The sequence below is a fragment of the Pezoporus wallicus genome, unplaced genomic scaffold (genome assembly GCF_028554395.1).
Source record: "Pezoporus wallicus isolate ANWC-B61680 ecotype Strahan unplaced genomic scaffold, APGP_CSIRO_Pwel_v1 contig_13961, whole genome shotgun sequence".
NCBI lineage: Eukaryota > Metazoa > Chordata > Aves > Psittaciformes > Psittacidae > Pezoporus > Pezoporus wallicus.
The window spans coordinates 354,142-368,850 of NW_026639900.1; the positions used below are offsets into that span (position 1 = coordinate 354,142).

The 14,709-nt window shown below is 43.0% G+C and overlaps 1 protein-coding gene across 1 annotated transcript in view; it reads right to left on the reverse strand.

Moving 5' to 3' along the window:
* The window catches only part of NF1 (neurofibromin 1), a 63,408-nt gene extending 58,932 nt beyond the window's left edge, over positions 1-4,476 (reverse strand). Inside the window, exons 1-4 of the mRNA XM_057416680.1 lie at positions 4,439-4,476; positions 3,877-4,069; positions 2,544-2,627; positions 112-302 (exon numbers count right to left, since the gene is read on the reverse strand). Of these exons, the coding sequence (XP_057272663.1) occupies positions 112-302; positions 2,544-2,627; positions 3,877-4,069; positions 4,439-4,476 (506 nt within the window). The remainder of the gene's footprint in view (positions 1-111; positions 303-2,543; positions 2,628-3,876; positions 4,070-4,438) is intronic.
* Between the last annotated feature and the right edge of the window lie 10,233 nt (positions 4,477-14,709).

Sequence of the window (14,709 nt, forward strand, 5' to 3'; positions counted from 1 at the left end):
AACAGTTAACTTTTCTGAACTTAGGAAGACTACACCTCATGATGGATGTTCTACACACCACTATGTAGCAGATCTTCTAACACACTATGTCAGGCTACTGAGAGCACCTACCTGGTGGAAATGCGGCTGAACACAGCATTGAAGTTATTGCAGCTCAGAGAAAAAAGAACCCCAGAGGCCGAATTCCGCAGCTCAGCTGCGTGCTGGTTCCCTTCACGGTAGGTGTGGATGAAGTGGCAGATTTCTGGCAGCAACTGTTTCACCAGCATAGTCTCGTCTAGTCGCATGGTATCCTTTGGTTGCTAAAAATAAACACGCAGTATTGCATGAAATTCCGGTTTGGAGGCAAAAAAACATGGAGCATCTGCCACTGGTAAGTAGGCACAGGACCTGAATCTAAACTTCTAACTGCCTGAAGGCTAGCCCTGGCCATAGTGTGAGTAGTCTGCACAGAACAGGCTTCTTTCCATTTGAACAGTAACTCATGTCATTCAAACCATCTTACATTTTCAGCTAAGTCTCCAAGATATACAGGACACTGGGTTAATCAATGTTATCAAGGACCAAGCAAAAGATCAAACTAGTTTTTGAAGCAAAGCATCTTTATCCCTGTTGATCTGTGTAAAGTATTAGCAGTAGAGCATTAACTATCTTGGTTTGGAATGGAAGCTCAAAGAGCAAAGACCCACCCTTACCTCTCTTTTGGGTAGGACTTGAACCACTGTATTTTGACAGCAAGTATTTTATATTAAAAAAGTGAGCTGAAAAAGAGGTTCTCCCTTTCTCTTGCCTGGGATTGCTCTACACGAGTCAAAAATGGCTTAACTTTCCTGCAACAGAAACATCTCATTTTTGCCAGTTTGCACAGTATGAGACATAAGGAAACTATTTACAAAAGAATTCAAAGTGAAACTTTGCTCTACTAAAAGCAAGTTTTAACAGAGGGTCAGCATTAAAGCTTTCTAAAATTCTACCAATGAATTTACCATAGGGAATTGGGAAGTTTCAGAGACTCCCACTTAGTTGACCTGAGTCCTGTTGCCATGAGAACTTGATGAAACATTGAGCAAGAACAGGGAGCAAGAAATACGGCTGAAGATAGCGCAGAACACAACGCTCTTTGTATAGAACTTTGGCTCAAGTCTTATTAAACATACACTGGCTCAACTTGCTCTCATTTAAACTGACAAAGCAAGAAGTATTCAGCGCAATTTTAGGCTGTTCAAATATCATCATCAGGAAAAACCCACTGACATTTCAAACAACATGCATGTAAGGAATAGTTTTATAGAATTAACTTCTGAGGTTAAAACAGCTTTTCCAACTCTGCACCAAAGACAAGAAACGCCAAGAAGCAGCATTTATCTCAGCTGTACAACCTGAAAATTACTCTGGAGAAGGTATTTACCTGGCTCTTCTGTGATTTTAGAAGAATCCACAACTATTCAGCCTGTTTTAGTACTGTAATGCAAGATATGCTGCTTGACAAAGCTAACCATAGTAAGGTCAATGCTTTATAAAGAAAGAACTTCAGAAACTGTTGTAGGGAAACAGCAAAGAGCTTAGCTGATTCCATGCCATTCCTCCAGGAATACAGCTTTCAAAAAGAAGTTCCTTTCTTGCTAAAGGAATAAACCACTGCAAACCTTGCTCACTGTGAAGTTTGGCTTTGCAATTACACAGCTTCACACAGTAAGTTGTAGAACCGCTTACATCCCAAAGGTAATAGAAACTGCCTTGCAGCACAGCTCTCGCTGGAAAGCTCAAGACTGGACTCCCAGTGGAAGTCTGGACATGGTGAACTAATGCAATCTAGGAAACACCTGCAAAAGTAATCTTTCGAATAGTGATAGCAAAGTCTCTGCTGTATACAGCAGCTCATGACAAATTACTTCAAAAACTGAAAGTTTTAAGAAAGGTAAGGAAAAATCACCACTGTAAGCAGAAAACAGACACTTGAACTGAATTATCTGCTACTTTTAACATGATTTACTATCCCTTACTTTTTCTGTTTAAATTGTTTAGAAGTGTTTAAGACAAAAACGTGTTGATGCATCTACTTAAATAGTGAGCAGGACATGCCACAAGCATTCAAAGCTTTAAAAAACCTAGTGAAGCTTCACAGCCACATCTCATTCTTCCTTTGGGTTGTGGCTTCCCTTCCTCCAGTTCACACATGTCTCTGAGTATGGCTGTGTTCTTGTTAACAAGTTATTAAAAGAGAAACATTATTTGTAGCTCCATAAATCAGCTGAGTAGTGGGAAGGGCAAATTCAAAAGTTTATTTGAATCTTTTTAGCTGAAAAAAAAACCACTGATTTTAGGCAGGAAAAAAGCACCCCTAAATCCTTCATTTCTCAGTTGTATCAAGTGATTGCAGTTACAGGAAGGTTTAGAATTTTCTAAATGGCATTAATCCTACTTTGCTCTAAACAGATGAGTTTTAACTTTAGCACCAGAAGTAACAGATACACAAGCATTTGACTTGTGTGCTCTAACTCATTTAATTCCAGCTTAGCAGTGGCTTGTGCAAGCCTACTCACCCCTGCCAGACATTTTTCCAGTGTATCCAAGATAATCAGCTGAGATAGATACAAATTCTTTTCAGCAGTTTCTCCAAATATTCTCTAGAAGTAGAAAGGACACAGATTCATCTGAGACACAGAAATTTGACTTGTAATGCATTAATGCAGCAAAGTGACACAGAAGTTATGGCTCCTTTACAGCTCTGGGTTTGAGCTTAGAAACAAAGCCAACGAAGATCAGATTAAAATAGGAATTAAAACATTATTGCTGAAGAAATACCTTTGGCCAGTCTGCAATGCCAAGTCTAACAAGGAACAGTTACCACAAAGCACAGCTGGAGGTGCACTGCAGCCCCTTACCTCCATCAGGCCTGTAATGTACTCAGAAATGAAGGTTATACCTTTCCAGAACCTATTTTGGTATCAGTTACTGCTGACTCTTTCCCACTTACCTATTTCGTTGCCAACATCTTAATAGAATTGATGTTACGACAAATCCATACTGACAAGCTTATTAGAGTGTTGCAGAAGTTAGCACAGACCACAGGACCAAACACAGGAGAGGCTCCAAAGAGACCCCACGCTTCAGATGCAGGAGGAAGGCAGAGTGCCATTGGTTGTTGAAGCCAGCACCCACTTTTACTGCCAACAGTAGCAACTAGTTCCAGCAATAGTAAGACAGCAAAATAAAGCAGAAAAGATTTCACCAAAAATAGGTCTACACAAGGCACACGTGTAGAAGTCACCCAAAGGAAGCTGTATTTTAAACCATTGGAGAGGTTACCTCAACTTCAGCAGAGTGCAAACCCTCTGTGTGCTAAACTAAGACTATGCTGACAGTCTGCTGGTCTCTCTGGTTTCAGCTACAGAAATCCTTCCAAAATGTTGCCAATTCATACAGTAGCTCCATCCATCAAACACAAAAAATGTTAAGTCTTACAACTCTGTGCAAAGCAAATGTTGACTTTTTTTATTGGCATTCTTAGCTAGGTCTTTCCTCTGAAAATCTATATATCACATACAGAAACTTGCTATAACTGCATAGTTCTCATTTATCAATCATCTTACACATCAACACATTCCTTCGTGCCTATGGAGTTTAACACAAATTCTCTCACAAACTTTAAGCAGCCTAAAACCCCCATCATCAGGACAATCTATTTTCAGACCTTATCAATCCTTTGTAGTGCTTTAGCACATCTTTACACAGCTGACATCCAGAAGAGCTTGCTGCAAAGTCTCCCACTAAAGCCAAAAAACCCCAGTACTGCTAGGGTATGGCCAGTTTTGTTACTTGCTTTGGAGACCCCACATGAACCCTAACCCAACAATCCAAAATTAGAAAACTTACCATGTTATTAACATTTTTTAAGATATTGGTGAGACCACTGATGACCAGGGAAAACTTGTACTTGGAAATGTTTATGAGACATTCCTTGTTGTGCTCCGTACTGACTTTGGTGTGGGTATTTTGCTGGCCAGCCTTTATAGGAAGCTGCAAGAAGAGGAAAGTATTGTCAGCTTTTCTACATGGAAATCTGCATCTTTAAAGATAGGTTAAAGATTCTGAATCACCTGAAAAATGTTCTACAGGAGATAACTACGAACACTTTGGTTATTTCATTTTCTCTACATTCAACTTTCTTTTAGTTCTCTATAAAACAAAATACTGAAGTTCACCTATTCCTTTATCTGAATGGAAACTAAACCTCTATTTTGTGATAAATTCTCCACAAACCAAATGTCAGAACCATCAAAAGGAGCAGAAAAACCTAAGGTAGGATTCTGAGAAGAAAAGTCTCTTTATTTCAATACCTGGCTGTTAAATACCAAAAATCTTCACAAGGCCGAGAGTTGCAAGGAAAAAATCTCCCTCTTGAAACGTAACAGGAGGCAAAGCCACAGCAGCTCACCCAGCAGGCGAGCTGGAAGGTGGGAACAGTGGCTCCATGCATGTCCTCCTCTCTCTCACAGGACAGAATCAACCAAGAGGCACAACTGAGTCCCCGGAGGAGCCACCACCAACAGCCTCTGCAGTACATGGGTTACTGGGAGGTCCCACAAACACCCCCACCACCAGCCAGGCAACAAGGTGTCAGCCTCAAACATGCTTCGAGCACCCAGGAGCCAACCACAGCTTGTGAGCCCCACGCTGATGCATCTGCTCCCATTCACATAAGGTTCAGAGTGACTGCACAAACCCAAGATGCTTCTCCTGCTGTGTGAACAAACACTGGGCACTTTGTTTCATGCCATACCCAGACTCTACAAGGGTCACAAGCAAGTCACCTCCCAGGCTCACACTTACCTGCCCTGTGTGCTCCCCACCAGCACCAGCCCCTCATGAACATGAAAATGTGAGGAATGGAGCTCCAGAAACTCTATTTTACTGATTTTTTAAAGCAAATGGAACTACAAAGGAATCACTATCGTCACCTCTTTTTATAATTCACATATGCCATTTGTATTTTAAAACGTGACCCAGGAATTCACTGCCTATAGAAACTTGAATTGCTACTACGTGTTTTGACCAATTTTAATTAGAATTCTTGATAAATGTGGATTCTGCAAGACACCAACAGCTCGGTGTGAGTACCACGATGTAAAATTTTTGCATTAGAAAGGGTGTCTTCAACAAAAAAGTAAATTCAGAGAGGTTAAAACAAGGGTTCCAAGGAGCTACAATCAGCTTTAGAGCTTCAAAGTGCCTAAAGATCAACCTGCCAGGCGGGGTCTCTGCAGACTTGGTGAGAGGACTCCTCATTTCCACTCACTTTTGACTCACAAAGTGGCTGTGGGATCTCTGCAGCAAGTGCAGCATCAGGGGAGCACCCCTCTGCCTGCACAGCCTCCTACAGCCACACAGTGTTCCACAGGACACCCCAGGTACCTTCCACTCCATTTAGTGATTCTCTTGCTAGTGTTCAGGCTGCAATGAATGGCTTAAACCAGGGAGATGTGTCCCAACGTGCTCACTGGAAAACTGGAAAAAGCAGAACCAACAGCAGTTGTGACTCAAGCTTTGTTTTCATCGTTGGATGTTATTTTTACAAGACATTTTCGGAAGTCATTAGTACAAGATAGATACATTTAATTAAAAGTTTCACCATTTCTAGTAATTTTATTTGAATTCTCAAGTCTCCGTGCTGACAACAGCAGAAAAGCTCAATAGCACTGAGTGATAAAACACTTCAGAAGTGCCTCTCAAAGAATATGTGTCATAGATCTAGTCCTGCATGCTTCCATGCTATAGAAACATCGGATTGCACACTTCTGGAGCTTCCTGCCACAACAGCAAGGTCACTGAGGAGTAAAACTGCTTTTTATACTACCATTTAAAATAGGATACTATATAAGAAGGAAATATTAGCACTGTTGGTTTGGGTTTTTTAGTTTCTCAGCTATTTTCTCTGCTCACTGGCATGCTGAAGCACTGTATGTCCTCACATGGAACGCAGTGCCAGTATTGAGTGACCAAAATGAAACTATTTCACTTCTATACAAATATCCGTAAATTTCAACATGACCAAAAAGGGAGAAAAAGTTGAAATTTTACTTTCATTGCCTTTGATTTTATTTTACAAAAGAGAAGGACCAATACAAATGGTTTCCTGGACAGCTTTTATTAGAATTAGAAACAGAAATTAAAGCAAAAAACTTAAATATAACTGGAGCTTCAAAGTATGAACACATGGACCATTTTCTCTCATCACTGTTCAGCAAAGGGACGGTCCAGTGCTTTAATTGAGCTCTTTTCACCCTTGAAATAGGAAGCAACAACCAACAGCCTTGTAACCACACTGATGCACACACAGCTGGCATGCTGCCATACACCTCTAATCCGCTTTGTGTTTCACTGAGGTGTCTAACAAGCTCCAGAGCACAGGCAACGGTGTTCTGGACTACCGCTTGCCTTATATAATGCAGTGGACAGAGACAAAATAGGTAGATGAAATCCGGAATCTTTAGGATCAATTAAAGAACATTGCTGCAGAAGACAAGGAAAAGCCATTAAGTAGCCGAGCCTGCCAGTTGCAATAGTACAGTACAAGATGCAGTGTGTCCCGAATTCAGGACACAAGTCATCTTCTGTATCAGGCATTGCTGAAACAATTGGAAAACCAAACTTATAAGATTGCACTGAAGCATGTACCAGCTTTCACCAGCCATGCAAGGTCCCTGGCTGTTAAAACACATCTGCTGACCACACAGATTAAGTCAAACCCTGTCTCTAGAAATGCATTTGACATCCACGTACACAGCCCTATATACCTTCTATAGCTTCTCCAGATCTGCTGCTGATGCAGCACTGGAACTGGGCAAACGTACTGGTGAGAGACAAACTATACACAGCACCACTCTTTCCTCAGCATCAGGACAGATGATGATCAGATGATGATGAGAACCAGATAAAAATGTCTTTAAAAACCAAGAGGCATAGTGCTCCCAACTATAAACCTTGACCAAAGGCATTATTTAGTAAAAGAACCTCACAACTAAACCTTCAGAAGAACACAGAACTCTGAAAGTATCTCATATCGGTTGCCTAAAACCAGTATTTTCAAAAGGTTAACTAGAAGCTGGCACTGTGAACAAACGTGTATTTACTGCTAACACAAACTGCTGTGCTACACACAGAAGGACCATCAAAGCACCTTGATGCTTGTCAGCAGCTCATTACTGGATTCAGGTAACATCTGTTGCATGTGGGCCATTCCTTTATCTATTCCGCAGGACACCATCTGTGTGCAGTACAGCACTTAGGTTTGAAATACATTACACACCCTGGTTTAGAAAAATAAGATCAAAGCTGCTCCAGGTTTATGTTAGAGACAGATGAAGTAGCACCCTGTGTGGTTAAGGGCAGTGCTATCATCTGGCTCTGTTCTTTGCTCCTGTGGAAATGTGTTTCAGGCAGAGCAGCTGTGGAAAAGAGCTCCATCTCTTGCACAGACCAGCCCTGCCTTACAGGACAAGACACTGTAACTCAGTGAAACACTTCAAATACAACTTACTACTGGTGGTTTCTTAACAAACCAAGATGCACAAGAGCAATGAAAACCCCAGAGCTGGTGCTTGCAACCAGTGCTTTCCAAGGTCTCTATACAGATCTCAGATGCTGCAGAGAGAATCAACAGGAAGACAGAATATTTGCTTTAATTTAATGCCTTTTAATGAAAGTAAGAGTGGAATGTTCCTACTGGCTTTCAGTTTATACAAAAGCTTTCTTAACTGAAAGCAATCAGATCTCATAAACTACAAATAGGAAGCCTAAATCATAATCCACATAATAAAGGGCTTTTTTTCTTTAAAACATATCATAATCACTTAAGTCACCACAAGTTTATACAAGATTAATACCTTTTATAGCATCTGACAGTTTAAAAACAGTCTAGATTTAAATGGTTTAGGCAGTAAGGCTCCTCTGACTATGCTCTGAACTACTTCACCCCTGCATCAGCCTTCCCATGATTTCAGCTTGTAACACATTTAAAAATGCTATAAAAATACAGCACATGAAATTGTAAGTGAACATTTCCACAGGAAAAAAAAAAAGAAGAGATAATTTTCTTTTACAAAGACCTGATTGTCCCTGAAATCACAGAGAACTGCCCTTAAACACAGCCTGGCCTCTTTGTGCTACTGCAGCCTAATGCTACCCTGATCCCTGGGAAGTTTTAAATTCTAACAACTAGTACCACATAGGAAATGAGCCGAGAGATCACACAGGTGTGACATGAGGAATGTGATGTGGCCTCACATGGACCACCAACGGGCTCCTTCTGCACCAGCTGAACCCTTCCCGCAGCCTTCAAGAGTGGCTCATGGAAGAGGCCACTGCAGCAGTTGTCATCTCCAACGTGGTATATCTGAGAAATCTCTCCAGGGAGCCAGCCACTGGTTAACTCATAGTGCTGCTCTTGCCAGTCATTTTGTCCTCACAAAGGCAGATTTGGGTTAAAGCAGCGTTTCTAACAATAAACAAGAGCAGACAAGAGCAGACTGGTTTGCACTGATTTTTCTTGTTTTCAATACAGATTAGCATTCTCTCAGTTTGTTGTTTCATCTGTCTTAAAATGAATTCAAGCCCTTAGCAAATGAATGAGAAGCCTGCCTACATCCATAATTTTTGGTGAAAGATGGTAACATTTCCCTCCTTTGTAGAGGAAGGAAGAAACCTTGAAAAGCTTGATCTTCTCCCAAGCAGAAAGAAAAACCCAAACAAGATAAAACTAAACAACCCACAACAAAGAGGAGCTCCCCTTCCTCATTCTAACATACCTATGATACAATTAGTAGTGGCTTCCTCAGTGCTGAATCAAGAGGTCCTGCATTTAGAAAAGCCGATGTAGCACGCAGACTCAAAACTGCATCATCACCACTAAAATAATATGCATATATTCAATATATTTCATGGACTATGAACTTGATGCTCAACTGAGCAGTGTAAAACGTAACAAGTAGAAAACTTAATGACCACACAACTACCCAGGAACGACACAGATGTAAGGAGTTACAAGAGCATGTAAATATCACCACTGGTTGGCAGCACATCCAGTAGTAGCAATGGTGTCACCATAACCTGGCATTTGGGTATTCAGCTAAGAACAGTCACCTCTCCACCGTGACAATCACTGGCAGCCCAGGCAGGGCAGAAGAAATGATGTTATTAAAAGCAAACACATACAATTAAGGACCCTGAGTTGAAATTAATGAATGAGAGAGAAAACTCCTCACAAGGAAGTTGCGATTAGTGCCTCATCCTCAATTCACTGCTTGATAATGCAGTATTCCCTTAAAAGTGCACCGGTTCCACAAAAATATGCAATAAACCGATCGAAATTGTGTAAATAGCCCCTACAGCACCAGCTGTACTATGACTACCACAGTCAACACTATTTGGTGTGTACTATCCAGTACTTCAGCATCTCAAAACTCAGCCCAGCTTTCTTCCTACCAAGAGAGGATCCCTCCCATTCACCTATCTGCAATTATCCCATAAAACATATAGGGAAATAATTCTGTTTCAAAGCTGAAGTTCTTAACTCCTAACAGATGTTGGCAAGCCCAATTCCACCATATACATAACAAAGCAATCAACAGAGCCCTGGGCCTTTTAACACCAGTACACAAAGAAACATTTTCTTGTGTTACTGGTAGCATAATCAGTACCATGCTTTTTAGGCTTATGGAAAAATGATCTATGACTCAAGATAAGGGGGGGAATAAGTATGCAAATATGCCTAAAATATATTGGGAAAATCTGCATCATTTTAATGTCAAAAGACAAAGTTTGATGTTTTCCTTTACTAAATAAATTCCGTTTACAGCAGCTTTAATAGAAATGTAAAGAGGAAGAGCTTATTTTTATTCAACCAGGCCAGTCCTCCTGCGAGCTGTCAAGAGCCAAACATCACCGAGGGGGACACGAGGCTACGAGGCAGGTGAACAAAACTCAGTCTATAAAGCCAGCTTAATGGTTCTGACAGACGTGACACGAGCTCACAGAGCTGTGTCTTGTGTGGCACAACGGCTGTACTCACAGTGCAGCAAAAGGAGGCAACCCAGAAGCTGATCATTCAGCCCAAACCAAGCTCACAACTCATGTCAGGAGAGCATCCTGGGAGCAGAAATGCAGAGCCCAAGCACTGAGCTTAGCCTCCCTGAGGAAGTCATGTCACCTAATCCCAGTAAGCAGTTTCTGCATGTGGATCAGAGAAACACAAAGTCTAAGGCCAACAAATCCCTCATCCTTCCATTCAGAAAATCCTTCTGCCAACTACGAGCACCGGCTGTTGTAAAGAGCAGCAAATGCCTGTCACTGTAACAGCACTGGTTAGAAAACACTCTTCACCCCACACGCCTGTGCTGCCGGTGATGTGGGTGAAATAGCACACCAACATCCACGGTTACACTATAGGGAACCAGGCAGAATGGCCTGAGCAGTGCCACAGAGCCCTCCTTAAACTCGCTCTTGAGGCTTTATCGCCTTCATAGTGAGAAAGATGGTGTAAAAGCAAGTAAGCAAATTTCCCAGGCATGTCTATGAAAAGCAAACACTTCTGGAAGCGCAAGGGAGCAGAGGCACCTCACCCCGGCACAGTCCCGCTGACACACTGCACCGCGAGCAGGCTGGCGCAGGGGAGCCGCTCGCCGCCGAACCCAGGTCCCCTCCCGAAGGAGCGGTGAGAGCCCCGGGTGTGCTGGAAGGGATGGACCGACCGGCCCCACCCAGCCACCGGCCCCGCACAATGGGCGCAGCGGCGGGGGCGGCTCCCTGGGTCCCCCGGCTCGGCCCGGAGCCCTGCGGCGGGGGCTCGGCGGGAGGCAGCGCTCTCACCGCCGCCTGCGCCCCGGGCCCGGGGCAGCCACCCCCGCTGCTCGCCCCAGCCCCGCGCCTCCGGCCCGAGCACCGGGTAACGCCCGCTGCGGCAGAGCCAGGTGAAGGTCCTGGCCGTGTCAATGAAGATGGAACTTGAGGTAAAACCTCCCAAACGGTCAAACACACGGGGAAGAGCTGGAGAGTAAAAGGGACTCACTCGCTGTAGCTCCACCAGCGGGGCCTCGGTTCCGCTCAGAGACTCTTGCCACTGTCATAGCACATATGAATTATTACCAGCAACAGCAACACAAATAAATCCTCGTTTTGTGAAACGTTCCCTGTAAACAAGAAACGATGGCATTCCTGCAATCCAGATTTACAATATGAACCCTACCACTGCATTCTAGCAATAAGCTCAGGAGTGTGGCTCATAGCACGTATTTGAAGAGGCAGTTGTCCTATAGAAAGATGAAAATCAATTGCAAACACTTTATTTAAGGAAAAAAAAACAATTGTTTGAAGAATAAATTGTAGTTTCTGTCTGTACTCATGGCCCTGTCCTTCAGGAAATGCAGAGGGCATTCTGATTTATACAAATTGCAGAGACCAATACTGGGCTCTTAAGTGCCCTGGATTTGGTATGATCCATTTGCTGTAACTAGCTGTGGTGTGAAGGCCATTGATCCCTCTGCAGCAGAGTGCTCTACAATGGTCAGCATTAATATGTGTCATAAAGGATTTTAAAACAAACATTGTCTTATGGTCTAGAAAAGTCCTCTAATGTATTGGCTATGTATGCTCATATCAGAGTCAAACCTACATGATACATGTATATATGTGCTTAATTACAGACATCTCCTCTGGGTCAGACTGTAAGTAAAGCTGCTCCCTGAGGCCTTTCCCAATCATGTTTGTGTGAGCACAAGGAAAGGCTCCACCAAAATCCAAGCAAACAGGCACATTGCATCCCCACACCATTCCGTAAACATTGTTATTCTCCCCTTGCAAAGGTAAATGGTTACTTGGACTCCAGAAAACAGGATGAGGTCAGGGATCTGTTCTCCAGGACTTCCAGCCCTGCTGGTTGTGCTCCCCCAGGAGGTGTGCAGGCATCTGGGGACGGGGATGGCTCTGAGTTCCCCTGGTTCACATCCAGAATCTGTTGGGGCTGACAGAAAAGGCTTTGTCACAAACAGTGCAAGAGGGAATGAACACAGAACACCAGTGGTGTGCTCCTCCATCAACATGCCCAGTCTCATTTTTCAGATCTTTATATACTTGATCCTTAAGTATCCCGTAGCAATCCAGCAGGAATAATATCCACTTAAGGCAGTACAGCCACAATCTTCATGGGGATCTCTACGTTCTGCCAAAATCTAAACAATAATAATCCATGCAGGGGCAGGAAAGGGCCTCAGCTTACTGATAGGCTTTTGAAAACATGTCCTGAAACCAAGAAAGAAACCAGGGCTGGTCAGAGAAAAGCATCTGGGAACTCCTGACTTAGGTAGAAAAAGGCTATTTTTTCCATTCAAAACCTACTAAACACAACAAACAGTGCTTCTTCCTGTTTCTCTTAGTGTTTTTCCCAAAGCAAATCTGTTCCTTAAAAGCAAACACAGCTTGCTGTAGTATTCCCAGATTTTAGACAGTGGGCAGCTTCAGAGGCTGAATGGTGATGCTAGAAATCCTCACAGTGTTTCCTCAAAACTCTCTGGAAAATTCCAGCCAGTATTTGATCAAGACGATTCTTTCCCAAAGCTCTCTGCTTCCTTTTAATTGCTTCCTCTTCTCCCTAGGCTAGATATAAAGTGCCTGAGACCCACTATCCCAGAAGGGATCTGCTGGCCTAGGAAAAACCAGTGTCTCTGTTAACTGCTGTGCTAGATCCCATCTGTTGGCCACATGAACACACAGACTTTTCTGTTCCCAGCAGGCAGACACATACCAGTCTGTAACTGCTGGTTAGGTATTATCTGAAGGTAAATCACACCAAGTTCCCCAGCCCCAGATAATTCCCGAGTTGTGGAACCATTTATTTGGCAGCTCTTGGCAATCTCGTGCCTCTTGGTTATGCTGGTGGATTATTTTAAGACACTTTGGCAAGAGCTTCTTAATGCACTTCCTTAAGCTTATGTGCAAACCAAAACGAGAAATTACAGCCTAAGGCATCCACAGGGTCTTGTCAGGCTTTGTGGGAATGACAGTGGGTTTTCCTCACTAAAAATGTCCCATTGTGGCTGTCAAGAGTGGCACTGGTGTTAGGAGTCACATATAAGAGGAAAGTCCCTGACAATATGGATTTTTCCCCTCCCACTTCTGTACCTTTTGCTTTTCTCTGCCGTGTATTTTCAACTCAGATTATTTATTTATTAGCCTATCTTTTTTCCCTCCTGCTCCCAGCAGTCTGTGTTTCATACTGCCATTTCTCCTCTGCATTCCTCCCATCCCATTTCTCGTTCTCACCACATTTGTCAAACACTCCAGAAGTGGCTCTAATAGACCAAGTGACACTCTTTGATTTCTATGTATCAGCTTTGCTCCAGAAACCCCCAGCCACTTACAGAGGCAATTCCTGATGGACAGGGTTCCATCCTGGAGGGACTGCGCCAAATCTGGGATCAGGGACAAAAAACATTTTCCCACCTTTCTTAAGTGAAGCCAAACAAACAAACCCGGGCAGATGCGGAAGGAAGGGAGGGAGGGAAAGAGCTGCCAAGTTTTGGGTAAAGGTGACTTAATATTTCTCAGCTCCAAACCCTTAAACATGGGTTTAATCTGGGAGTTGGCAGGCTCCCAGGGAAAGCTGGGCAGGCTCCTGGCAGCGCTGCGGATCCTGGATGGTTTCACCCCGAGAGGACAGTGCTCCAACAGATTTGTCCATTAGAGGGCATTAGAGGCCACTCAAATCCCTGAATTCCGAACTAACCAGAGAGGAGAGTGGCCCATATTCCGTTTTGTTTGACAAGTGAGCGGTGGCTTTGTATTCTTCCCATGACTTGTCTCTTATTGACTTACCTGACATGTGCGGGATGGGTTTCAATATGTGAAGAAGCTTCCCCTCAAAAATTAAGCAGTGGATTTTCCTTTGTATTCTGTCTGACTGCAACAGGACCTGTTAAATACAACTGATCTGAGGTTAACAGTGATCACAGAATGATGGGTTATACTTCAGAGAAAGCAGAGATTCCACACACAATATTCACACCGGATCCTTCATCCCAGAAAGTCTAATCAACAAAGTTGTAGCACACTGTTTCACGCAATCAGTTTCTAAATGCAAGTATTTCTATTCCAGTAGAAATCTCACTTGGATGTAAACCAGCAGGAGTTTAATTCCTGATACCTGATCTGAGGCAGTATAAAGATGTCACAAGAGCTCAGATACTCTAAAGGAACTTAATGGAACAGGAGACTTGTGCCATGCACTGGAAATGGATAAAGACACAGTCAGTGTTTGCCGTTTGGCCCCAGAGGTATAAACAAGCTCCTTGTTGAGTCCTTGTTGGAGTTTGTTTGCTCACAATCACTCCCACTCGCTGGGTTTATGTTCTAAAAATTGCAGAGGAATGAGATCATTTTGAGCATCTACTTTTTTCTTCCCCTTGCAAGCAGTGCCTTTCCCACAGCATCTCCAGAGGTTCTTACTCATAATACTATAAAGCAGCATTTTAATTGTTCTGGATGACTAATCAGCTCAGCCTGGATTGTCACACTGTCCCAAAGGATAATTCAAGGTTATCACTGCCTCTCCCTGCCATTCTGTTTCCTTACTCATTTATTGTATAACAGGGGTCAAAAAGAGAAGAGGATTCACAGGAGAGGAAGACCAGAGAGACCTTGTGACTTCAGCACTGACTG